The following is a 27,618-nucleotide window of genomic DNA, read 5'->3' on the forward strand; positions in this document are numbered from 1 at the left end:
AATATAGTGATATGTTCGTATTTGTGAGAGTCACGTTTATGAGCGGTGTGTTGTGACACGCGGTCTTTTTTTTTTTTTTTGCGCTTTATGGGTCACTGATCCACCAATTTTTTTTGGAGATCGGCGATTGGTAAAAAACCGCCGATCATGCATGATCGGTATCGGATCGGCATCGGATCGGATGATCAGTTACACCACTAATTTAAACATACAAACAGACACACACGTACACCCACATAACTACATGCTACATGATAGCTTGCTTGTGCCCTGAGCATGTGCACAGAGGTGTAACATATGCATGATAATTATCAGTGCATTTGGATCCGCATGCTAATTTGCATCCGCATGTGTGTAAAATAATAATACTAATACACAGAGAAGGCCTACACACCTTGAGTGAGCATATGCTGGTTACAAAAACAAACTATTCTGTAAAAAAACAAAACAACTATTATCATGTGATCATTAACACAAATGACTATAGATACAATATAAATGAATATTATTTAGCATAACATTGTGTTACTAATGCATACAAGAATTCAGTAAATAAAATGAAATCCACAGGCAGTATCTAAAACAAATGGCAAAAATACGCGATGCAATATATCGCAGTTGGTTGCCGATCTGACGAACAACGTAATACATGTATCATGACCGAAAATGGGGAGATAAAATATAAAGCAATATATACATGTACTGCAAAACTTTGATACAATGTGTTTCAGAGTTGGGTAACAATTAGATAAAGACATAATTATGACTGGTTGATGAGAGTAACAAAATATGGTATTGTGGAATCTCTAAGTCTATTTGTTCGAAATCTAAGTTGGGGAATAGCCTGGGTGTGTCTCGTTGTCCGTATGTCAGTATTTCGAGTTTTGAGTAGACGGCGAAGACCAGGGGGGCGTTTCATCAACGAGTTCGTCAGAGGTTTTCACCGACAAATTTGCTATCAGCCAATCAGACGCAAGGATTTCAGTAGCTTTTAACAGTTGTCGGTGTAAATCACCGACAAAAAGTTTCATGAAACACCCCCCTGAGGTAGGAGCAGAAAGTTCACGGCAAAGTTGCTGGACAATGTAGTACAGCGTTGAGCTAGGGTAGGTAGGTTTACGAGGAGAGCCTCGTCATAGGACGTATACCGCGTACGAAGTAGGATTTGAAAGGCTCGCTTCTGCACGGACTCTAGCTTGGTAGCTTGCTCCTTTGTGATGCCCGCATTCCGAACGGGGGTAGCATACTCTATCACTGGTCTGACGTAGCACGTGTACATAGTTAACAGGTCACACAGTGGGAGCGCGAACTTTTTGAGTAGCTGTAGCATGTAGAGTTTGCAAGTGGCATTTTTCAACATTTCCAGAATGGGTGTATGCCAGCTGAGATCTTTTTGGATATGGACACCGAGCAGTTTCACACAATCCACTTGGCGAAGAACTTTGTTGTTGATATAAACGAGTGGGGGGTTGGGCTGGTTCCGCAAAAAACAAAACTCCATTGTGACACATATCTTTGGATTCAGATTCATGTTATTCTTGCGAGACCATTCACCTTCTTGGATGGTAAGTCTTTGTCCGATGACGCATTCCGAACGGGGGTAGCATACTCTATCACTGGTCTGACGTAGCACGTGTACATAGTTAACAGGTCACACAGTGGGAGCGCGAACTTTTTGAGTAGCTGTAGCATGTAGACATTTGGTGACATTCGACGAGCGTTAGGTCATCGACATATTTGTAGATACTCGGGGCAGGACTGGATTCAAGGTAGTCAAGACAAGCATCGCTAATCATGGCCAAGAAGATAATGGGACCAAGCTTGGTCCCCTGAGGCACGCCTCCATGTGGTGAAATCCACTCCGATAGCTGCTGGAAGTATCGGACACACTGCTTCTGGTCACATAGAAAATTAGCAATCAATTGCACCACACATGGGCGAACATTCATTGCCAGAAGCTTTTGTATCCCGATACCATGATCAATGTGATCGAACGCCTTTGTTTAAGGGCTTTAGTCGGTGAGGACTATCGTAGATAGAGATTTAGGCTTGTCAGCGTTGAGGTAGAGCTCATGTAGGAGACTTACCAAGCAATGAGATGTCGACATGCCTCGCCAATTACCAAACTGATGGCGGTCAAGGGATGATTTCATGTCCTCTAGGGTCCATTTTGCGACGAAGCCTTCTGCTAGTTTGGCAAAGTGGTCTGTGAGAGAGATCGGTCTAATACCGTAGATTGTTGCTGGCGATGTTTTCGGCACAGGGGTAATGATTGCTCTCTTCCAGACGTCAGAAAATATGCCTTTGCTAAAAGAGCCATTGAGAATCTTGGTCAAGAGATAACTCAGTTTGTAAGCAAATTCTTTGATGAGATGAGCCGAAATACCATCTGGTCCACTGGATCGTTATTGTTTCATCAATTTGAGTTCGCGATACACCTCCCATGGTTGTATGAGTGGCACGGGGTGATGAGATGGTAGAAACGCTGGGAGTCGGCTGTGATTAATTGGTATGAGGTCTGCAGAATACGAGGCAAAGCGGTCATTAATGCGTTGAGAGATCTTGATGTAGTGTTCTGGGTCGACATTAGGTACGGCGATTCGTGTTGGCTGGATTTTACCTGACGTCATCGAACCTATACCACGATACTACGCAGCTGGGCTGCTAGTTTTCAAGTTCTGAATTTTTGTCGAGTAGAATGAGCGTTTTGCAGTGGCTATTTCTCGGGATACTTTATTTCTGTAGTGTTTGTAGACAGCAGTGTTCCCACAGCTGAAAGCTCTTTGTCTGAACTTAATCACCGCTTTGATCTTAGGTGTCATCCAGTCTTTGTCTGTTGGGTGCAACTTCACTCTGTGTATGGGGAAGCATTTCTTTATGGCAGTGTGCAGTGTACCGTAGAAATTGGCGCATTGGTCAGATATGCTGTCATGAGTGTTTATCTCCTCCCAGTCATGGTTAGAAATCCACTGACCGAAAGCTCTGATCCTGCTGTCTTTCACTGGACGCGTCATCCGTGTTTGTGAGCTGTTTGAGGGAGGGGTTGGCTCACGGAGGTCCACTGAACGCTCGAGTGATCGCTTCGTCCAAGGGGTGCGAGAATGTGCGGGTCATTGTACCTGGCGTGAATATTTGTGACGATCTTGTCAAGAATGAGCTCAACCCTTGTTGGTTTATCAACAACTTGTCGAAAGTTCGCGTCGAAGAGAAATGGGTTCAAATCCAGTTGATTAAAATCCCCAAGTATGACAATAGCTGCATCTGGATGTTTGGTCAGTATTTGATCCACTGTGATTTGCATATGATCGATCAACTGGGCAGCTATTTGTCTGGTTGCGGGTAGTAGATGATGGCGACAAATATGGAAGATATTTCTCGCGGTAGATGGCAGGGCTGAATTTGTGACCACAGTACTTCCAAGTGTTCGGGGGGGGGGGGGGGGGGGTGGACGAATGAAACAGCCATGGGGTTTAGTCAGGGCTGCACACTAACCCATTTTTTTTTTCTGCCGGTCCGACCTGTCTCTGTCAGACCAGTAAATACCCCGTTTTACCATTTTTTACTGGTCCGAACAGAAAATTTACTGGTCAACAACATCAACCCAAAAAGCATTAAATCACTTGCAAATTTATTTTCTATTGTTTTTTTGTCGACTAATTACCCCCCCTTATTTTACAGATTATTTTGTAAACTTGCATTGTTTATTGCACAAGAAAGCCTTTACGGATCATTGCATTGAGAAGGAACAAAAAGGAATCATTTGTAAATTGATTTGTTGAAGAAGAAAAAAAAGAAGAAGGGATTGAAATGCGGTCTTTAATTTTCTTAAGAAAATCTCTTTGCATATGCGTTCTTGAAAGTACACTGCAGGGTCGAATTTGTGATGCTTTGTACTCCTATCGTGTCTTCGTGCATAGAACCATTTTACAAGAATTAAATGTTTGTTTGTGAATTACAGTGTAAAATGATAATTAACAAAATCAGATTGTATCAAATGCGTCTGTGACTTTTTCTAAACATCGGTGCATGTAGAGTAAACATGCGTTACTTAACTTGCTGCGTACATGTATTACACACTTTAGTGCACAGCTGGATTGCCATGATCTCATGAATTATTTCAGCTGAAATATTTTCTGATGCACGCGCCAGAAGGGGCTATTTTTGTCCCGATAATCTCTCCTCGCATTTGTGCATGCATTTTTGAAAGGTACACGGCTGGACCAAATTCGCATTCCTTTTTGCGCCTATTTCCACCTCAAATATCAGCGGGATTGTGACAATTTCATGAATTTCTTTGGCTGTAATCTTTTATGATGCACGCGCCAAAAGGGGTTGAAAATGTGTCCTTTATTTTTTCCTGATAAACTCGAATTTCATGTGTATGCCCTCTTAAAAGATATACGACATGGCCGGATTCACAATTCTTTTTGCACCTATTTCTGCCTCAAAGATCAGTGGGATTGTGACGATTTCTTGAATTATTTCGGCTGTAATCTTTTGTGATGCATGCACCAGAAGGGTTGAAAATGCATTCTTTATTTATCTCACGATAATCTCTTCGCATTTGTGCATTCGTTTTTGATAACCAATACGGCATGCAGGGCCGAATTCGAGTCCCTTTTTGCGCCTATTTTTTCCTCAAATTTCAACAGGATTGCTTTGATTCAATGACTTGTTATTCGGCTGTAATCTTTTATTGATGCAAACACCAAAAGGGGTTGAAAATGTGTCCTTTACTTTTTCCCGATAAACTCTTTGCATTTCGTAATGCGTTCTTAAAAAATATAAGACACGGCTTAGTTCATGATTCTTTTTGCTCCTACTGTTTCCTCAAACTTCAACGGGATTGCGATGATTTTGTGATTTACTTTTTGGCTGTAATCTTTATGATGCACGTGCCAAAAGGGGTTGAAAATGTGTCTTATATTTTTCTCCTGATAATCTCTTTGCATTTCGTAAATGGGTCTTTCCATGGGGTTGGGGCATGAAATGTAACATATTGGTCAAAATTTCATCATCACTTCTTCAGATTAAATGAAGTTCTTTGAAACTAGTAGTCATAACAATTAATTAAAAACAAATTTTAGACAACAAAGGTCACTTTAGAATTTTATGGCAAAATGTTCAAAATCATGAATACCTATGTGATGTGGACACCAAATTTGAGCTCTTGTGGGATTTTTGCGTGAGAATTCTAATTAAAAGGGTTAAGATCATCGCACCATTTCAGCGATACAAGTTCATAAATGTACTATCCTCATTAGATGCGGATTTCCCAAGTTACAGCATTATTTTTCACAAAATATTGAAGTTAACCAGTTATGGTAGTAGAACTAGTGCTCTTTTTGTTCATTTGGGGTCAAACATGAGTGAGAATAAAACTAGAAATGTCGCTATGGCGACTGGTATGCCTCCGCCATAATGCATGATTCTCCTAATAGGTCTAGATAGTACATGTGGACAATGTGTGATTACATTCTCACGAAATTGGCAAAAGATTAAAATGACAAGTTTGTCACAAATGTGTTGAATGTTCACCTTCCTTGACCTCGGTTTAATTGGATGAATATGAGAGCATGTATTTGGGATTTAAGGACTTTAACTTGACTTTGACCCATTCATACGTTTATGCATTGAGTAATTTTCAAGGTACATGTATGGAGAAAAAGTGCAATTTCTGTATTGAATAGTAAATTGTTACCATTTTCATCTGGCCTTTGACCCTAAAATTCATAAGATAATCACCGTCAGGCAGAACATGGATAGATTATGTTTCAAGATAACTTGAGCCACTTCCAAGATATGGAGGAAAAAAATTAGTTCAGCACTTTCACTGGATCTTTGACCTTTTGACCTTTGAGGCAAAAACAAAAGAAAAAAAAAACTTTCCAGAGAATCTCTATTAGGTTATACATGCATACACCAAGTGTAAAAAAAAATAATCCTGCTGGCATTGCATAAACATGAGGGAAATAGGAAAATTTTGAAGTGTTGCCCTTGACCTTTGACCCCATGAACCCTAAATTCTCTAGATAATCACTGCCAGTCAGTACATGTATATACAGTCAACCTCACGTAAGTCGACATAATCGGGACTGAGAAAAACATGTCGACTTACGCGAATGTCGACTTACGCTGTACAGAGTAAGATTTGGACCACGATCCGGATCGCTACCCAAATCTTACTCCTTTTGCCACCAAAACATGCCTACTGACATCAGCAACAATAATATTTTAGTTGATGCATAAATCCCGCGCGGGTTAGTAACGACAACGCACAATTCCCAAATCTCTAGAGAGATTTTGAGAGAGCGGGATCGGAAACCTGGGCCCATTTCTGGACACTTCACGTTTTTAACTTGATTTGAAATATCAAATGCAAATTCCCCAAATTACATTAAACTTTGCGATTTAAATTCAAGTGCGTTGCTGCGAAGATATGCGTATGATTTCGCATGATTCTGTCGAGACAATTTTTCAGTGCCGACTGAGTTGAAATATGTGTGATTTTCCTTCCCTATATCACCATATTTGTTTTGCTTAAATTCCTATTGCCATACTCTGAAAATGAATTGTTCTCGCGCTCCAATTCGCAACATTACCGCTCTGTACGGCGCGGGCAGTCTGAAATAAAACAACGAAGAAGAAAAGTTTGTTCATCCTAAAACGACATCTTTCGGACTACTAACCTTCGTAAAAACAAACATCTTTCCATTGTCGGACTAATTTAACTTTGGACTGAGATTTAAACCTTTGGCATAGCGAACTTTAACAATAATTATTTTGTTATCACTCTGTCATTGACATTTCGTGAAGCAGTATGTGTTTCGGTAGTTTGAAACGTGTAAATGTTGCGATGTCTTTCCCCTGCAAGTGCAAACTAAGTTCGGTCACGCGAAGGTTCCGTTACGAAATGAAAAAATAATGCGAGTCTTTTCAACAATAACGCACTTCCGTAAATCTTTATACATTTAAACGCAGTTTCTAGTTTCGGACAAAAACCGCAAGTCTTTTCTGCAACGCTCTTGCGTTTTAAATACAGCGTTGCTTGTGATTTGATGGACTTGCATTTGATTTTTAGAGTTGCGTTTAATTTTTGATTTTGCTTACGAAATAAAAAAGTAAGGCAAGTCTTTTCACAATAACGCACTTCCGTAGATGTTTGAGATGCGTTTAAACGCAGTTTCTTATAGTTTCGTACAAAAACCGCAAGTCTTCTCTGCAACGCTCTTGCGTTTAAATACAGCGTTACGTGTGATTTGATGTACTTACATTTGATTTTTAGAGTTGCGTTTAAATGCAATTGAGTTAAAAAAAGTTCCCTACAATTTTCTAGTTTCGCATGATTATCAAACGCAAGTCTTTTCAGCGTTCCGTGTGATTTGATGTACTTGCATTTGATTTTTAGAGTTGCGTTTAAACGCAATTGAGTTTCAGGTTCGTACAATTATTTTCTAGTTTCATATTGTTACGAATTTGCCCATGTAATCACTTAACAATGTGGTCTTCATGTCTTATGATCATGTGTATGCGATCACACGTGCACGATCGCGAATGTTTGTAAACACCACCAGTTACGTAATCTCCTTTCGAGTCATTCGTTTTGAACCGCAGCCTTACACACTTCGCCCAGGTTGAGTTTAATGTTATGAATATATTAAGCTGGGCGTGCCTGACGGAATTTTCCATGTATGTAATAATGTTCATGTTAAAATACATTGGTCGTGTCAGTCGACAATCAGACTCCGGTTAGAGAGGACCGTTATAACTTTCTCAACGTCCCGTCCATGGTCTTGGGAGAAATTGCTCTACCTGAGACAAGTATCCTGCGGACTGAGTTAAAGTGTTAAACAGCAGGATAATGATAATGATAATGAATAACATTTATATAGCGCTTAATACTGATGTTTCTAAGCGCATCAAATCGGGGAAAATAATATATATAACGTAAAAACAAAATACAGCATTATGTACATATTATGATAACGACAGCAACAACAACAACAGCAAGATTAAGGTTGTGTAAACAGATGAGTTTTCAACAATGACTTAAACCTATCAACATTTTCAGCGTTACGAATATAAAAAGGGAGTTCATTCCAAAGAAGTGGGGAAATAACTGAAAAGGCCCTATCACCATAACGTGTACAGGTGCGGGGACCACGTGATAATTGGAGAGCAGAGGAAGAACGAAGAGAACGGGTTGAAGTGGAGGAGCGGAAGGAAATTAGATCTTTAAGATAAGATGGGGCAAGATTATTACATATCTTGTAAACAATAAGGAGGATTTTAAGAGTGATACGTTGATGGATGGGGAGCCAGTGGAGGGATTGGAGAACTGGAGTAATGTGGTCAGATCTTTTTGTAAGAGTCACAAGCCTAGCAGCTGTATTTTGAATTCTTTGAAGTGGTGCAGTACTTGAAGCAGGGAGACCAACAAGAAGGGAATTGCAGTAGTCAAGATGAGAGGAAACAAATGCGTGAATGAGACGTTCTGTGGAAGACTGATCCAATAATTTACGTATTTTACCAATTTTACAAATACCCCAAGCAGCAGAACGACATGAACTCTTAATATGTTGTTGAAAGTTCAGATGCTTATCTACAATAACTGCGAGATCTCTGACGGACTGAGAGATGGGGATAGTACTATCTTCAAAGGAAAATTCTGTTAGAGAGCTACCCCGCCTGAACTGAGAATGAACATACAAAAATTCCGATTTAACACAATTCAATTTCAAATAATTATCGTGAGACCATTGCTTGATATCATCAACGCATCTACTAAGTTTGCAGAGTGCTTCGACTTGGGTATTTGGTTGTATGATTATGTAGATTTGGAGATGCCAACCTGCTTCTAGCCCGTTTCCCTTCGACGACGACAGCGTCGATACGTTCTCGTTGACTTGGCCAGGCGAACCACCAGGCGGTCTGGAGCCAACGCCCACCTGTGATTCCTGTGATTGCTACACGGCAACTAGGGGGAGCCACGCCGAGGTCGATCCAGGGCGTCGAGACTGTGTGAGTGGCAACGCGGACCTGGCGGCCAACGCCCTTCTGCCCGGCGTGGTCGCGGAGCTGCAAGCTGAGATAGCATTCGACGACGTCCCCGTGCATCGACGCGCTCTCGACGTGATAGTGTCTTGCGTCGCCTCCCCGTCACGTCGCAGATGAGTTGGGCCCCGACGTTGGTTCTGTTAGGGTAAACCCTGGCCAGGTATCACATAATCTGTCTTTGAGTTATTTTTGTTGTTGTTGAAACGATCCGATCTAACATTCAATTGTTATGGTTAATTTCGCTGTAATGTTTTGAACAATTATCATTATTCCGGTGGGAAACTGATTGTTAAGTTAATTCCTAATAAAGCTCCGGAAGATTTGTTCATTTCAATTCACTGTGACCGCCTTGCATTCATTTGTGTGAACTTGACCGTAACAAAGTGGGGGCTTGTCCGGGAAGCCGAATTTCGCAAGCCTTATACAGTATATTATATTGTCCAGTTAGGTCTAAATAAGCTTGTTTTGTGCTCCTGTTGTTCTACTGTTGCAAAGTTTACAGTCAAGCTTTCATTGCTGTGTTAATTGTTGAGTAGACTGAACAATGTCTAGGGAATTTTCAGTGCAGGATTTTGTGGACGGTGATGTTTCTCTGCCAAAGATTAAACAGTTGAGAAAGGCCGAATTGAAAGAAGTAGCAACCCACGTAGGTGTTGAACTAGACCCAAGATTTCGTAAAGATGAGTTGATTGATGCTTTAGCAAAGCATTTCAAGCTTGTTCCTGTTGACGAAGCTCACTCAAAGGCTGATGTTAGTCTAGAATTAGCACGCATTGAGTTAGAGAAGCTGAGGTTGGAAACGCAATCCAAACAGCTGGAGCTGCGCAAAGCCGAAATTGATCTAGAATCTAGGCAGCGTCAGACATATTATTTTGATGTAGCTAAGAATACTAGACTTGTGCCGAAATTTCATGAAGACGAAGTAGACTCGTTCTTCAGTGCGTTTGAGAAGATGGCCAAGCGACTTGACTGGCCCACTGAGTATTGGACTGTTCTTGTTCAGACAGCACTCACGGGCAAAGCACAAGAGGTGTTTTCGTCCCTATCAGAACTTGACTCTGAGGATTATGACGTAGTAAAAGCTGTCATCATTTCTGCGTATGAGTTGGTACCGGAGGCGTATCGCCAGCGCTTCCGTGAAGCGAAAAAGAAACCCGGTCAAACGTATGTAGAGTTAGTGCGCGAAAAGAGTGCAAATTTTGATCGATGGATTTCTTCTCTTAAAGTCCCACGCACGTATGATTCTCTTAGAGAGGTCATGACACTCGAGTCGTTTAAGGACTCTCTCCCGAGTCATGTTAGGGCTCACATTGAAGAACAGAAGGGTCTTGACTTGCGTAACGCTGCAATAGTAGCTGACGAATTTGACTTGCTACAGAGGTCACAGAAAGGTGCTAATGGTGGTTTTGCTCCAAAGTGGAAACGCGCTGATGGGGGTGCGTATCCAGCAAAGCCCAATAGGAATTTTGGGAAAGGCATACAGTCCCAGCCAATGAACAAACCGGATAGTTCGAGTAGATCGGATAGCTCGGATATGGAGTCGGATAGGCCGGATTCTAGGACGGATGATAATCCGGATAGTGTTGGCGGCAAGCGCGAGGTGACATGTCACTATTGTTCCAAGAAGGGGCATGTTAAGACTCAATGTTGGAAGCTACAACGGGATAGTAAAAAGCAGGGTGCCAAACCCGTACTTGCAGTTTTAGGAGAACGAACTAGTGCTGCTGTTTTTGGGCATGACCGTCTTGAAAAAGTGTATAGAAGCAATAACCCTGGAAATGTAGATAACATGTCTGAGTGTTACCGCAGCTTCATGTCAAAGGGTGAGGTTTCTTGGCAGTCTGGTGACGGTTCAGTGCAGTCGGTGAGAATCCTGCGGGACACCGGAGCAGCACAGTCTCTCCTTGTAGGTGATGTGAATAAATTGCCTGCTGATGGCTCATCTTGTGCTAGTGCACTGATACAGGGTATTGATGGAACCTACGTTTCTGTACCTTTGTATAGGATACACTTGAAGAGTGACTTAGTCACTGGAGTTGTTATGGTTGGTGTGGTTCCCGGTCTGCCCATGGATGGGGTTGATTTGTTGATGGGGAACGATTTGGCTGGGAGAAAGGTCTCAGTCTCACCAATTGTGTCAAGTGATCCGGTAGTTGAACATGAAACTGTGAAGTTGCTTGAGGAATTCCCGGATGTATTTCCTGTTTGTGTGGTGACAAGGTCACAGTCAGGTCAGGCGAAGCAAGACGAGGCAGATGAGTTTGGGTCTGTAGATGACTCTGTTCGGTTGGCAGAAACGTTTTTGCTAACTTGGATGATGTTTCTGCTCAGTCATGACTGTTTTGTCGTTCTTCGCTGATTACAGCGCGGCCAAAAGATCACAAACCCCTCTCCTTTCTGGAGAAGTTCTAGAGCGAAAAAAAAAAGGGGAAAAAGAGGCAGGCTTTCGGTGGAGTCTCCTTTTGCAACCTTTCTCACTCAAAATAGCCCACATCTCTGGCAGAGCTAACATTATTTCAGATGCACTGTCGAGGGTATAGTTTTGTTTACCCGAAAAGTAAGTAGGGAGTGTTCTTTCTAGATTTTGTATAACGTCTTAAGACGAGATGTTAGCTTCATTCCATTAAGTCTCTCTCTTGTAAGATTGCATACGACAGTTGAAATCATAAGAGATATTAGGCTGTGTTATATTTCTATAGCTGGAGGGGTTGAAATGAATCTGGAAGAATAGAAAGACAATGTTCAAAGTTTGTTTTTTCTTTTGCGACAGGACACGATATCAACGAGAGTATTTTGTAAAGGAGAAATAAAATGGCTCCTTTTTAAATATTATGGTGTTTCCCCTTAACAGGAAACGTTTACAGTAACTACTCCCCAAACTGTTACCGGTATTTGTATGAAAACATTATGTGCAAACATGAAAGAAGATTATAATACAGGTCTGTCACAATACAGACAGAATGCCAAACTTATAGCAAAGCGAAGAGATGATGTTGTGAAACACATGCGATAATGTTCCCGTGTTATCATAATCTGAACTGATTAAATAATGTGTATTTTGTGTGCATTTGAGCCACTTTGTGAGCAGTTGCCTTATATAGTGAGTGGATACCCTAAGAAGTTCAGAAGTAGCCGATGTTTGTTATTTGTTACGAATTATGCAGGACGATGAAGTTGAAATTTGTAACGTGTTTTGATATAACGAAAATATTATTTCATAGCAACGAAAATATTACTTCAGAGCAATATTTTCTCTCTTAGGGGTGGGGGTGTTACGAATTTGCCCATGTAATCACTTAACAATGTGGTCTTCATGTCTTATGATCATGTGTATGCGATCACACGTGCACGATCGCGAATGTTTGTAAACACCACCAGTTACGTAATCTCCTTTCGAGTCATTCGTTTTGAACCGCAGCCTTACACACTTCGCCCAGGTTGAGTTTAATGTTATGAATATATTAAGCTGGGCGTGCCTGACGGAATTTTCCATGTATGTAATAATGTTCATGTTAAAATACATTGGTCGTGTCAGTCGACAATCAGACTCCGGTTAGAGAGGACCGTTATAACTTTCTCAACGTCCCGTCCATGGTCTTGGGAGAAATTGCTCTACCTGAGACAAGTATCCTGCGGACTGAGTTAAAGTGTTAAACAGCAGGATAATCCAGGAGATGCCAACCTGCTTCTAGCCCGTTTCCCTTCGACGACGACAGCGTCGATACGTTCTCGTTGACTTGGCCAGGCGAACCACCAGGCGGTCTGGAGCCAACGCCCACCTGTGATTCCTGTGATTGCTACACGGCAACTAGGGGGAGCCACGCCGAGGTCGATCCAGGGCGTCGAGACTGTGTGAGTGGCAACGCGGACCTGGCGGCCAACGCCCTTCTGCCCGGCGTGGTCGCGGAGCTGCAAGCTGAGATAGCATTCGACGACGTCCCCGTGCATCGACGCGCTCTCGACGTGACAGTGTCTTGCGTCGCCTCCCCGTCACGTCGCAGATGAGTTGGGCCCCGACGTTGGTTCTGTTAGGGTAAACCCTGGCCAGGTATCACATAATCTGTCTTTGAGTTATTTTTTTGTTGTTGAAACGATCCGATCTAACATTCAATTGTTATGGTTAATTTCGCTGTAATGTTTTGAACAATTATCATTATTCCGGTGGGAAACTGATTGTTAAGTTAATTCCTAATAAAGCTCCGGAAGATTTGTTCATTTCAATTCACTGTGACCGCCTTGCATTCATTTGTGTGAACTTGACCGTAACAATATGATTATCAAACGCAAGTCTTTTCAGCAACGCACTTGCTTTTAAATGCAAAAGTTGCGTGTGATCTGATGCACCTGCATTTGATCTTTTGAGTTGCATTATTAGTTGCATTTTAATAAATTTTCTAAAAAGGCCCCAGGTTTCTTATACCGCTTCGGAATAATTAACATTAGAATATTCGGATTAACAAAAATTTCATGTTCGGATAATGAATACCTACTGGGACATAGGTGTACAAAATTTGTGCGTTTTGAGAATAACGAGAGGGAGAAAAGGAGTAAAGTGAACTGCCTTGGGTACTACATGTAATACTCCAGTGTAAATGAGTGTATGCCCTTTCTATTCTGGCATACAAGACAATGGACGCATGGCGCGAACGCTACCGCACCGTACACTAGCGAATTAGCGAGTAGAAATGCAGCGAATCGGAGCGGGAAAACAATTCTTTTTCAGAGAACGACAATAAGATTTTGAGCGAAAAATTGTGTCGACTTAGACGAGGGAATTAACACGTATTTCAGCTGAGTTGGCACTGAAAAATCAGGTCGACTTACGCGAGTTGTCGACTTATACATGTCGACTAAGACGAGGAAATTTTCAAGGTATAACAAAGGCAAATATCGGGTCTTCTTTATCGTGTCGACTTAAGCGAGTTGTCGACTTATGCGATGTCGACTTAAGCGAGGTTTACTGTATACTATGTTCCATGAAGATACCTTGAACAATTTCCAAGGTACAGAAAAAAAGGTGAAGTTTTAATATTTTTACTTGACCTTTTGACCTTTGACCTCATGACTAAAACTTTCACCAGAGAATCTTAATTGGGTAATACATGTATACACTTAGTTTCAAGAAAATATCTCCAGGCATTGCATAGATATGGTGGAAATAGTAAAATTTTATGTATTTGACCTTGACCTTTGACCTTGAGCATGTGCACCCAAAAGTTGATAGGCACAACTTCACCCCCTAATACACATACATGCCAAGTTTCATTAGGATACCTCAAAAGATTTTGATAGTTACCCTGTCTAAAAAATTCATTACGGACGGACGGAAGGACGGACGGAAGGACAATCCGAAAACATAATGCCTCTGGCACTACTTCGTGGCGGAGGCATAAAAAGTCATAAATTTACTCTACAAACATTTTGCATGGACCAGAATGAACAAAATGTAATTATGCAAGTTTTTGAGAAAGATGAATTTTGTTCCATTAGTCCTTTTTGTATTAGTGGATATGAAATGATGTTTACCTATGTGATCCTGGCATGGTGTCCACATCACATAGGTACAGTTAGATATTCTTGAAGAAATTCACAGTTAACCAAGTCCTTCTGTTCCAGTAGCAATTGATTCTCGAAGGCTTGGAATAGAAGTCACAAAGTGCAAAGAGTCATGAATAGAACTGCAATGCAAGGCTGTCAGGATGATGGGGTCACCAAAAACACAATGGTGTCTACATCACATAGGTACTATTCTGAGCTAAAATGAGGTCAAAGGAGGCATAAATATGCCTATTTTGATCATAAAATGCATTATGCATAAAGCAACTGCTGTAAACAATCAGTTGCGAAACACTCAATACAATATCTGAAGTAACAATGCCATGGCTGACATGCGAATGTACCTATGTGATGCGGACACCAAATTTTCGTGTCCGCATCACATACATTGTAGGTACATATTTCTGGACTAAAAGAGGTTTGTGTGTATTTTCTTGTGCTGAAACAACATTTTTTTACTGTTTTACGGAAAACATTAGGAATGGGCTACAAATCAGTTGTCAGTTTTCTATAGTTTGTTTTAAGTGATCAATGATGAACATGAACAAGATTTACCTATGTGATGCAAAAATCTAGGGCATGGTGTCTGCATCACATAGGTATTCAAACTCTTTCAGGAAGTGGTGAATGATGTGATGCACAGATGACGCTTAAAAAGTTTAGATACAACGCACGATCACGCTGCAAGTTTGTGATAATTTACAAATTAGCTAATACATGATGTATCAAACTTGTAGCCTCCCCATAAGTGAACTTTTATAACGGTTTGTGGCCTAATAAATTCATTCAAATAATGATCATCACTGTTCCCTGGCACAGGGTGTTCAAAGTTCATGTTTGAAGATATAGAAAGTTGACAGGGAAACGATCTTCTTCGCGAGACAAGTGAATAATTGTTTCCCTGTCATCATAGTATTCACCGCGATGGTCAACATCTTCACAAGAATATAGAAAGTTGTTTATTTCCATTTTCGTAAAGACGATAATTCGTGTAATAATGAATTCACTAATTCACCAAATGTTGTGTAATTTTCCTGGTTCAAAGACTTATTGTCCTGTTTTCCTAGAATGGGTTGGGCTGAGTCAGCAGGCAGAGAAGTCGGAAGACAAACAATAATTAATGCCAATCTTTAGCTCTTGTTCTCTTTGTAGAATATTTTAACTCTTCCATCACACTGGTGAAAATACCTGCCATATATTGTACTCTATAGAAGGTTGGACTATGCAGTTTAGAAAAAAAAAAGACTTAAAGCTCCACCACTTCTGATTCTAGAAAAGAATAATATTGAATATTCCTTTATAAATTAGGAGGTCTGGGCCCCCTAGGCCCTCCTCCAATCCCTCTAGGAATGCTACTTGCCAAGTTTGGTGAAAATCTATTATGTTGTTTTCAGCAAGAGGATGAAAATGTACAATTTAGTTCAACAGGTTGGACTATGCAGTTTAGAAAAAAAAAAGACTTAAAGCTCCACCACTTCTGATTCTAGAAAAAGAATTATATTGAATATTCCTTAATTTAGGAGGTCTGGGCCCCCTTGGCCCTCCTCCAATCCCTCTAGGAATGCTACTTGCCAAGTTTGGTGAAAATCTATTATGTTGTTTTCAGCAAGAAGATGAAAATGTACAATTTAGGTCTGTATTTGGATCCCCCCGCCCCGACTCGAGGGGGGGGGGGGGGGCAGCCCTGGATCAGCAATGAACACACTTGGAACTAAAGTCATCAATGTACAAACTCATTGTATTAACTTTGCTTTATCACTTCTGGTTCTAGAGAAGAAGATTTGTAAATATTCCTAGATGTATACCCTTTGGAGGAAATGAAGGAAATAATGGGGGGGGGGGGCAGTCCTGGATCTGGAACTTGGAACTACAGTCATCAATTGACAAACTCGTAGTAACTTTGCTTTATCTCTTCTGGTTCTAGAGAAGAATTGTAAATATTTCTTAATGTGGGGGGGGGGGGTGGATTGGGCCCCCTACGGGTCCCCAAGGGGAGCATGGTGCCCTGTTGAACAAATTGAGATCTTAACCCTCTGGCATGCTACCAGCCAAGTTTGGTGAATATTCATCAAGGGATTTTCAAGAAAAATATGAACATGTACAATTTAAATCCCCATTTGGACCCCATCACACCCCACTCCCCTGGGTTCCAAGGGGGGGGGGGGGCACCCCTGATTTTGCCATGAACAAACTTGAAACAACAGTTATGACTATACTGACTCAAGGGGAAGTCTGGACGATTATCAGCCGTTTCCCGTGTAAAGAACAATATTTCATGAACCTGTTACCTTTTTCCCGATGAGAAAAGACCATCAGATACATTTACTATGATTTTTTGAAAAAATAAGGTAATTCTTCGTGTTCGAATCCGTCGCGAGCAGCCCTTCGTACTATCTGTCCCAGGATGCATTGCGCGTGACATATCAGGCTCAGTTTCCTCAGCTGAGAGCACTGCGAGCGCGGCCCAGCTACGCATCGATCTCCCATTGCACTGCTGACTGCGGCGCGGTATCTGCATGCCTGCCAAGGGCTGCCTAGTTGGCGCTACCGCAAGAGTCCGTACACCGTTTAGGAGTAATGTTGCCAAGCGCTGTATTCCTTTATTCAAATCATCTTCGATATATATATATCTAAAATCCGTCAAAGATTAATATAAAATGGTCGTAATTTTATGACATTTTCATTTTACTGAAATATTATATGTATTGTAATACTGCCGTACTTATTTGTGTCCATTCAATCATTTACATGTACATTCATCGGCTACTGTATTGTTGCCATCACAGTGATCAGGCATACGTTTACAGAAGCACGTCTGCTGCTGCCTAATGCTATCACAATCCACGATCATTTTTTTTTCTCGACTTCTGAGTGTGAACAATCTGAGTTTAATCTGTCAATTTTAGAATTATTGCCTCTCTTGTTGTCCGAGACTGTTGAGTATGTCTGACGGTGGTAAATTATGACCGTATAACTTTGAACGGCAGAAGAAACGCACGCGCCAGTGCCGCCGCCGGTGGGGAGTATGACAAGGCTGAATCGAGTAGTATTTGTAAGTTTTGACATCAAAGTTGTCAATTCTAATATTGAAGAGCCATCTGGCGCACCTTTCCCGCTCATTTTCTGGGTTCGGAATGGCAAAGAAACTCTTCTTCCGGCCAAACGCTTGACACATCAGCATTTTTGCGTGCGAAGTGAAGCAAGAACATACACATGCAGATCATGCCGCGTGCATCCGCGGATCCGCTGCATGGCCGGAACCACGCGTACGCTACCGCTTGCTCGACCCGTATCGCTGTTGCTCATGCAGGGCTCCCCTAGCCAGGTGACGCTCCAAACACAGAGCAATGTGGGGCTAATACGTCACGCCGTCACATGATCTTTCTAGCCGGTGTACAGAAATTGAACAGTTACGATTCAAAATTAGTGATGCGAAAAAATCGATTGTGACGAGTTGGGAGGGTATTTTTTAATGAAACTTAGTCATTTTGGTCTTTGATTTATGTAGATTATGGTGAAATTTAATCAAAATCGTCCGGACTTCTCCTTTAACTTGTGTGTGTGTGTGTGTGTATACATACACAGCCCACCAATGCATGCAGCATGAGCAATTTACAATGTGCACACACGTACACGCGCAACGCAACCATCCCAATCAGTGCAATCAATGCGCAATACATGCAAAAGAGTGTTCGTAACTCTGACAACCAGATTAGCATACCTGCCAACATTTCAAGATGAAATATCTTACTCGTGGATTGCAAAAATCTTATTTTATATGCAAACTGAAGTTAAAAATCTTACTTTCGGTCAAATCTTCAGAAAATACACATGAAAGGTATATCTAAATATTTTTTTTAAATCTGATTTCTCTGACAGAAAATCTGATTTTGCTATTTTTAACATTAAAAAAAAATCTTACTGAATCTGATAAAATCTTACTAGTTGGCAAGTATGGATTAGTTTAGCATTAGGCTCCAACCCCTGGGAGGTGAAATGATCAATTAGAAACATTGTAAAATAGGTAATTTGAATAAAAAAATTGCTAAGTCTCAGTAAGAGACTCCGTGATTGGCCACATTATTTCTCCACGTATGTGCAGGTGGACTCTTACGTATTGGGGTGTCCTAGTTTTCATGTAGATGCAGCCCATAAAACATGGAATTGAGATGCCAACGGTGTACAACATGCAATCTCTAAGATCTAAAATGGTGATTTGGAGCCGATATTCTCCGTCCTGTCTGATACAACTCTTTAGATAAAATTCGATTCAAATAAACACCCTACAAAATTCAAAATTTTCAAGTCAAACGGTCGAAATAATACAAATTTATAAATTCTCATAACTTTTCCATGACATACTTCAAATTTTTCATTTGCCATGACTTTTCCAGGCCTGGAAAAACAAATCCCAAATAATAATAATAACAATACATTACATTTGTAATGCGCTTAATACAATGTTTCTAATGTATCTTAATACAATGTTTCTAATTCCATGACTTTTCCATGTTTTCCATGACTAAGGGAACCTTGTCTAAAGTCTATATCACAAAAGTTTGTAACAGATCGACCACCTACCTGCCTAACCAACCATACGGCCACCAGACCTCACAGTAATTCCTATTTACCACCTTACACAGTATGTGTGGGTGGGGTATAATGATAATTGAACTTGCTATTCATCCTTGAACACAAACTGGTTATTTGTCACTTTAAATAACATGTTACACATCACAAAATGGTTGTTACAGGAACATGTCTACAATAATCTCATCTAAAATACTACTATTCAAATGAATTTAGAATTGATCTGGCCATTACTGCCTTTGAAGATATGTATACGTACAAACTCCCTAGTTCCAGGAATATAACAGAAACAAAGATCATCCATATCATTTGCCAGTAGTGAGTCGAGGGAATGTGTACTCTTTTTTTTTCTTCAAAAAATGAAATTTTGTGGAATTCTCTACATAATTCCTTATACTGTTCTACACGTGTGATATCATACACTGTAGTAGTCTTCTCATCCAGCAGTACAAAAACTTTGAAAATTCTCAACTTTTAAATGAATTGTCTAATTTTCCTCAAACTTCTACTGATAATGCTGCACTCACTCAATCCTTATGTATATGAAGGTAGACTTGTCCTTTAAGCCTCGGACATTCATCCCAGTACACTCTTGGCTAGCAAAAAAAAAAAAACCACCAAAAAACAATAACAAAAAACAAAAAACAACTCACCTGTTATGCAAGATAGCTTGTTGCAAGTTTAACATTGGAAATCTTCATGTAGACCAATTAAACAACAGTCTCTTTTCTGTACACTTACCTCACGTGTGACTTTGTAATCAAATTTAATGAGTGGGAAGCTGACAAAGCTTGGGATAACCTTGCCAAGATAGCTGAGCAGCACACAGAGGATGACAGTGACGACACACTGGTAGAAAGTGACAAATAAGGGAGCATCCAGCTATTCGGAAACAAGGAAATCATTGAAAATGAACAAATGGTGATAAGCTGCAGAAAATAACTATTCACATGACATCAAAGCTTTAGATCAGAAAAACAGCGCAAGCAGTGTGAACCATTGGTAAATGCCAAGTTTATGTACAAACTAGAACTATCGCTCAATGTGATTAAATACCCCCAACTGAAGGAGTTAGCTCAAGCAGCAATAATTTTGTATGCTTTTTCTTGAAACAATATTGTTACCATAGCAATGCATTGTTGGACATTCATGTGTTTTGCTCACTGTTAGTCACATGTGCTATATTTCAAGTCAAGTGCTCAACAACTGAGTGAGTTAGATAAATAAACTGGTAATTTCTATGATTTTCATTACATATGCAACCTGGGGGGTATCTCAATTTCACCTTCTATGCATTCTTGCAGACTCTTACCTGAGAACATAGGAAACTAGAATTATCACTGAAGGTGATTAATACCCCCGCCCCTTGTGTTGCTATGTAGTATGTGATGTCATGAGGGCAATGACGCTGATACCAAGTTTGTGCACTTGTTGAATTGGAAACAGAATAATTTTAGTTTACTGTATAATTAGAGTTGACGATGAGTATAAAACTTACAGCAAATGGAAACATGCTTTCTCCCAGCATCACTACACTTAAAGACCATCATACACACCAAATTTGACCTTCATAGCTTGAATGGTTATTTTGATACAAAAATGAGTGGTCACCATGGCAACACATTTTCCTTAAACTAACACATTGGTGTCTTGCAAATCTACACTTCTAGATCGTGATACATACTAAATTTGACTTTAATTGCTTGAATGACGGAAAAGTTATTCGATCTGCAAGGTTTTGGTAAAATTGTGGTTACCATGGCAACGGTTTGTGTGACAAACACAAAAATTATGTGTTCCACATCTATACCTCAGGGCCATAATGCCTACCAAATTTGGTTTCAATTGCTTGAAAACTGTGGAAGAAGTTCACTCCACAGGATTAAAAAAAAAATGCGGTTACCATGGCAATGCATTGTCCGATACAAATACAAAGGACATTTTGCAAAACTACACTTAAAGAGCATCATATACACCAAATTTCACCTTCATAGATTAAATGGTTCAATTTGATAAAAGAATGAGTGGTTACCATGGCAATACATTTTTCTTATATTAACACATTGGTGTCTTGCATAACTACACCTCCCGATCATCATACACACTAAATTTGACCTTAATTGCCTAAATGATTTGGAAGTTATTCAATCCACAAGGTTTTGGTAAAATTATGGTTACCATGGCAACGCTTTGTCTGACAAACACAAAAATTATGTGTTCCACATCTATGCTTCAAGGCCATAATGCCTACCAAATTTGATTTCAATTGCTTTAAAACTGTGGAAGTTGCTCACTCTACAAGATTTCGACGAAAACATGCGGTTACCATGGCAGCGCTTTGTCAAGTACAAACACAAAGAGTGTCTTGCATAACTACACCTATAGATCATCACAGATACCAATTTTGAAATTGATTGCTTACATACTATGGAAGTTATTCAATCCACAAGGTTTTGGTAAAATTATGGTTACCATGACAACGCATTGTCCGACAAACACAAAAAACATGTCTTGCACATCTAAACCTCAATATCATCATTTACCCTAAGTTTCATTTAAATCGCTTCAAAACTGTAGGAGGGTTCGCGACGCAAGATTTTGCAACAGACCGAACCGCCCGCCCGCCCGACCAACATCACGGTGATTCCTATATACCCCCTTCACACTATGTGTGGCGGGAGTATAACAAGGGGGGGGGGGGGCAGCTTTGAGAGCGAAGGGCATGGTGTCCATTTGCATATTCCATCACACTGGTAAAAACACTTGCCAAGTACACTGTACACTGCAGTTCGGAAAAAAAAAAAAAAGAAGAGACCCGCGGGTCTAGCGCTCACCTGAGTATTGCAAGTTCACCTTTCACGCAGTCACTAATCTAAATTATTCACAGCTCTACCAAAATTTGACCAGGCATTCTCAAGTAGAAGATGAAAATGTACAATAAGGGCCCAATTTTTTTAAGATTCCTTAATTATTGGGGATAGGGGCCCCCTGGGGCAATCTGGGTGGGGCATGGTGCCCATTTTGATAAATTTAGATCCTGACCCCCTAGGGATGCTACCTCCCAAGTTTGACGAAAATCCATCATGAGGTTTTCAGGAAGAAGATGAAAATGTACAATTCAGGCCCCCATTTGGACCTTCCCAACCACCCCCCCCCCCCACCCACCCCTGCCCCCAAGAGGGGCACCCCTGGATCTCCTATGAACAAACTCAAAACTACAGTCATTAATGTACTCACTCATAGTATTATCTTAGCTTTATAACTTCTGATTTTAGAGAAGATTTGTAAAGATTCCTTCATTTTTGGGGTTTGGGCCCCCTGGGGGACCCCTGGGTGGGGCATGGTGCCCATTTTAACAAATTGAGATCCTAACCCCTTAGGGATGCTACCTGCCAAGTTTGGTGAAAATGGGTCATGGGGTTCTAAAGAAGAAGATAAAAATGTACAATTTAGGCTCCATTAGGACCCCTCCTCACCCCCCTTCCCTGGGTCCCAAGGGGGGCACACCTGATTCTGCCATGAACAAACTTGAAACTACAGTGATCAATGTACTAACTCATAGTATCAACTTAGCGCCATCACTTCTGGTTCTAGAGAAGAACATTTTTAAAGATTCCTTAATTTTGGGGGGTTTTGCCCCCTGGGGGCCCCCTGGGTGGGGCATGGTGCCCAATATAACAAATTGAGTTCCTAACCCCCTAGGGATGCTACCTACCAAGTTTGGTGAAAATGGGTCATGGGGTTCTCAAGAAGAAGATGAAAATGTACAATTTAGGCCCCATTAGAACCCCTCCCCACCCCCTCCCCTGGGTCCCAAGGGGGGGGGCACCCGTGATCCTACCATGAACAAACTTGAAACTACAGTCATCAATGTACTAACTCATAGTATTAACTTAGCTCCATCACTTCTGGTTCTAGAGAAGAACATTTTTAAAGATTCCTTAATTTTGGGGTTTTTTGCCCCCCTGGGGACCCCCTGGGTGGGGCATGGTGCCCATTTTAACAAATTGAGTTCCTAACCCCCTAGGGATGCTACCTGCCAAGTTTGGTGAAAATGGGTCATGGGGTTCTCAAGAAGAAGATGAAAATGTACAATTTAGGCCCCATTAGAACCCCTCCCCACCCACTCCCCTGGGTCCCAAGGGGGGCACCCCTGATTCTGCCATGAACAAACTTGAAACTACAGTCATCAATGTACTAACTCATAGTATTAACTTAGCTCCATCACTTCTGGTTCTAGAGAAGAACATTTTTAAAGATTCCTTAATTTTGGGGGGTTTTGCCCCCCTGGGGGCCCCCTGGGTGGGGCATGGTGCCCATTTTAACAACTTGAGTTCCTAACCCCCTAGGGATGCTACCTGCCAAGTTTGGTGAAAATGGGTCATGGGGTTCTCAAGAAGAAGATGAAAATGTACAATTTAAGCCCCATTAGAACCCCTCCCCACCCCCTCCCCTGGGTCCCAAGGGGGGCACCCCTGATTCTGCCATGAACAAACTTGAAACTACAGTCATCAATGTACTAACTCATAGTATTAACTTAGCTCTATCACTTCTGGTTCTAGAGAAGAAGATTTTTTACAGATTCCTTAATTTTGGGGGGTTTGGGCCCCCCTGGGGGCCCCCTGGGTCGGGCATGGTGCCCATTTTAACAAATTGAGTTCCTAACCCCCTAGGGATGCTACCTGCCAAGTTTGATGAAAATCGGTCTTGGGGTTTTCAAGAAGAAGATGAAAATGTAAAAAGTTTACGCACGACGGACGCCGGACGAAGGGCGATCGCAATAGCTCACTTGAGCCTTTGGCTCAGGTGAGCTAAAAAGGCTTAAAGCTCTATCACTTCTGATTCTATAGAATAATTGAATATTCCTTAATTCAGAAGGTTTGGGCCCCCTGGGGGCCCCCAAGGGGAGTATGGTGCCCATTCGATCACATTGAGATCCTATCCCCTTAGGAATGCTACTTCCCAAGTTTGGTGAAAATCAATTACGTCGTTTTTAAGAAGAAGGTGAAAATGTTCAACTAAGCCCCACATTTGGGTCTGCAATGAACAAACTTGGAACGACAGTAATCAGTGTACTAACTCATGGTATGAACTTTGCTTCATCACTTCTGGTTTTAGAGAAGAAGATTTGTAAATATTCTTTAATGGGGGGGGGGGGAAGTGGTTTGGGCCTCCTAGGGGCCCCAAGGGGAGCGTGGTGCCCAGGTGAAAAAAATTGAGATCCTAACCCTCTAGGCATGCTACCTACCAAGTTTCATGAAAATTCATCACAGGGTTTTCAAGAAGAATATGAACATGTACAATGTATTCCGTTTACAGTGCGGGGCTGGGCCGAGCTGCGGCCGAGTCCAGCCTCAATTGCTGGGCTGAGCCCCGCAATTTTGTCCGGTTACACTGCTGGGCTCGGCCGCGCTTTTAATTCAAACCTTTCAATATTTTGTTGTAGTGGCGCTCTGCTTGTAAACAAACGCAATTTGGTATAGTCTGGTTTTCAGACCCTTTGCCAAATGGATTCCGTGGCAACGAAGTCGCCGTTCGGGCAAAGGCCTTTGCCGAAGGAAAAATCCTTTGCAGGACAAAACCACCTTAAACTATATTAGTTTTCAACGTTGAGAATAGCAAAATAGTACGGGCAGAGGGTCTGGAAGCCAGACGAAAATTGGCCGCCCATTTGGCCCAATTTGCGTTTACACTGAGAAAAGGGCGAGACCACCTCCAGAGCGTGGCCAAATGCGCGGCCAATTTTGGCCCCGCATTTGGCCTTTTTCACGTTTACACTGAAATGAAGGCGGGCTCGGCCGCGGCCCAGCTGTGGCCCAGCCCCGCACTGTAAACAGGGTCTAGGTCCCTATTTGGACCCATCCCACCTCCTCGCCTGGGTCCCAAGGGGGCATCCCTGATTCCACCATGAACAAACTTGAAACAACAGTCATCAATGTACTAACTCAGAGTAATAATAGTATTAACTTAAAGGGGAAATCCAGTCAAAATATAAGTTAGTCTGATAAAACAGTAAAATCTTACTTGTTCAATGGTAAAAATTTGACTGTAGAGTCGTATGAAAAATAAGGAAGTTATGACATTTTGAAGTTTCGCTAATTTCTGCAAAACAGTTCTTGTACAGTGGATATCAATATGCAAATGAGTGAGCTAACCATGTGATACCCTTACAATTTTCCATAATGTGTACAAAAAAAAAAAATGAGGAAAATGCAATGTTTTTGTCATTGAAGTTGAAAACATGATCTTATTCTTGGTTGAATAACTTCAGAATAGTGATCAGTTAGATATAAGAGGATTTGAACCTCGGGCATAATTGCGTTTGAATGAAAAACTGGAAATTTCAAAATTTAATGTACAAACTATAATATGGTAAGTTGCGAGGGGATAACATGCTCACTTTGCCATCTGCATATGATATTGACTGTTCAAGAACTGTTTCCCCCCAAAATGGCGAAACTTCAAAATATCATAACTTCCTTATTTTTCTTCCGATTTCGATCAAAATTATACTGTTAAACTCATAATATCTTACTCTTTCTGATGAGACTAACTTATATTTGAACTGGATTTCCCCTTTAATTCTATCACTTCTGGTTCTGGAGAGGAAGATTTTTTTTAAGATTCCTTAATTTTGGGGGTTTGGACCCCCTTGGGACCCCCAGGTGGGAAAGGGTGCCCATTTGAAGGATTGGAGATCCTATCCCCCAAGGTATGCTACCTGTCAAGTTCGGTGAAAATTCATCATCGGGGTTTTCAAGAAGAAAATGAAAATGTACAATTTAGGCCCCCAGTAAGACTCCTCCAACCCCGTCCCCTGGGTCCCAAGGGGGGCACCGCTGATTCAGCCATGAACAAACTTGAAACTACAGTCATCAATGTACCAACTCAGAGTACTTACTTAGCTCTATCTCTCCTGCATCTAGAGAAGAAGATTTTTAAGATTCCTTAATCTTGGGGGATTTGGGCCCCCTTGGTAGGGTATGATGCCCATTTAAATAAATCGAGATCTTATCCCTCTAGGGATGCTACTGCAAAGTTTGGTGAAAATTGGACGTGGAGTTTTCAAGAAGAAGATGAAAATGTAAAAAAAAAAAAAATTACACACGACAGACGATGCACAATGGATGCCAAAGAGCAATCACAACAGCTCACTTGCAAAGGCTAAGGTGAGCTAAACAAATGCTGTTACCATGGCAGCAGAATGTTTGCATTATTAACAAATAATGAAGTTTGCACAACTCCTTATCAAAGTGTTCACATGCGCGAAATTTCAAGCCAAATGCTCAAAAGCTGAGGGAGTTAGGTAAATTCACAATATTTTTATATGAGTTTCATTCAAAATATACTGTTACTACATGGCCACACAGTGTTCAACAATGATGTAAGATGAGTTTGCCCATCCTTGTACAATAGCAGTCACATATATACCAGGGCCCTGTTTTATCAAGATAAAGTTAGCGTTGATTGTGAAATCAACGCTAACTTTATCCAACTTGAAGTCTGCTATAACTTTAAATCAACTGCAAGTTTCCGTTTTACGAAGAGACTTAATAGTCGATTATAGTTATAGCTCATCACCATGACTTAATTATTGATTTAGTCAAAACTAAAAACACGGGACGAGGCTGGTTTCCGGTACTGTCTGCTTAAAAACAAAACGATACATTAAGCAAAACAAACAACAAAAACATGATTGTTTGCCATGGCCACGGATTTGTAGTCTGCTAGTGCGACGCAGTATTATTAGCGCTATACAGCCGCTGAATTAGAAGCATTAAGTTTGCAACAAAACCGCAAAATACGCCGTTTTGCGTTGTATTGAAAAAAGTAGGTCGATAGATCTAGCACATCCCGAGCTCAATGAAAATCTGCGTACGCGTGTACCGTAAAGATTCCGCACATACGTAGGATTACTTCAAGTCTTAATTCAATAGGCTGAAGTCCTGTGTGTTTATGTGTAGGATTGTGGAAACTTGTGAGAGTGTGATGATTACAGTAGCTTTGTTTTTACCTCTACGGCGCAGATCGGCTTTGTAAAGAATAGATCGCAAGTCTACATCAACATGCCGAAATTCTAGAATGACTTAGACGCTCTAATCAGCAGTACGCCACTACGTGTTACGGTAAGTACAAACAACTCGCTGAACGTTATCTACAAAACCAGTTGGGCCTAACGTTAAAGGGACTGTACAGTACTGGTTGAGGTGGGAATTCATGTTTTGAACATTCCCAAGCGAGATAATGAAAAGCCTCTTATGAAATATGAAAGAGCATGTAATTTTAAGAAGGATTCAACATTTATTTGATGAAAATTGGTTTTCAAATTGCTGAGATATCCAAAAAAAGTGCTAATAATAAAAGGCGACATGCCACAACTTTATTAGGATCTCTTTGTTTCACCTTGTTTTTGGA

The 27,618-nt window shown here is 41.0% G+C and overlaps 1 protein-coding gene across 1 annotated transcript in view; it reads right to left on the reverse strand.

Moving 5' to 3' along the window:
• Window positions 1-27,618, reverse strand: part of LOC140240605 (GDP-fucose transporter 1-like) — a 118,618-nt gene that overhangs the window by 67,945 nt on the left and 23,055 nt on the right. Inside the window, exon 3 of the mRNA XM_072320366.1 lies at window positions 19,945-20,085. Within this exon, the coding sequence (XP_072176467.1) occupies window positions 19,945-20,085 (141 nt within the window). The remainder of the gene's footprint in view (window positions 1-19,944; window positions 20,086-27,618) is intronic.

Source organism: Diadema setosum, chromosome 2, assembly GCF_964275005.1.
Source record: "Diadema setosum chromosome 2, eeDiaSeto1, whole genome shotgun sequence".
NCBI lineage: Eukaryota > Metazoa > Echinodermata > Echinoidea > Diadematoida > Diadematidae > Diadema > Diadema setosum.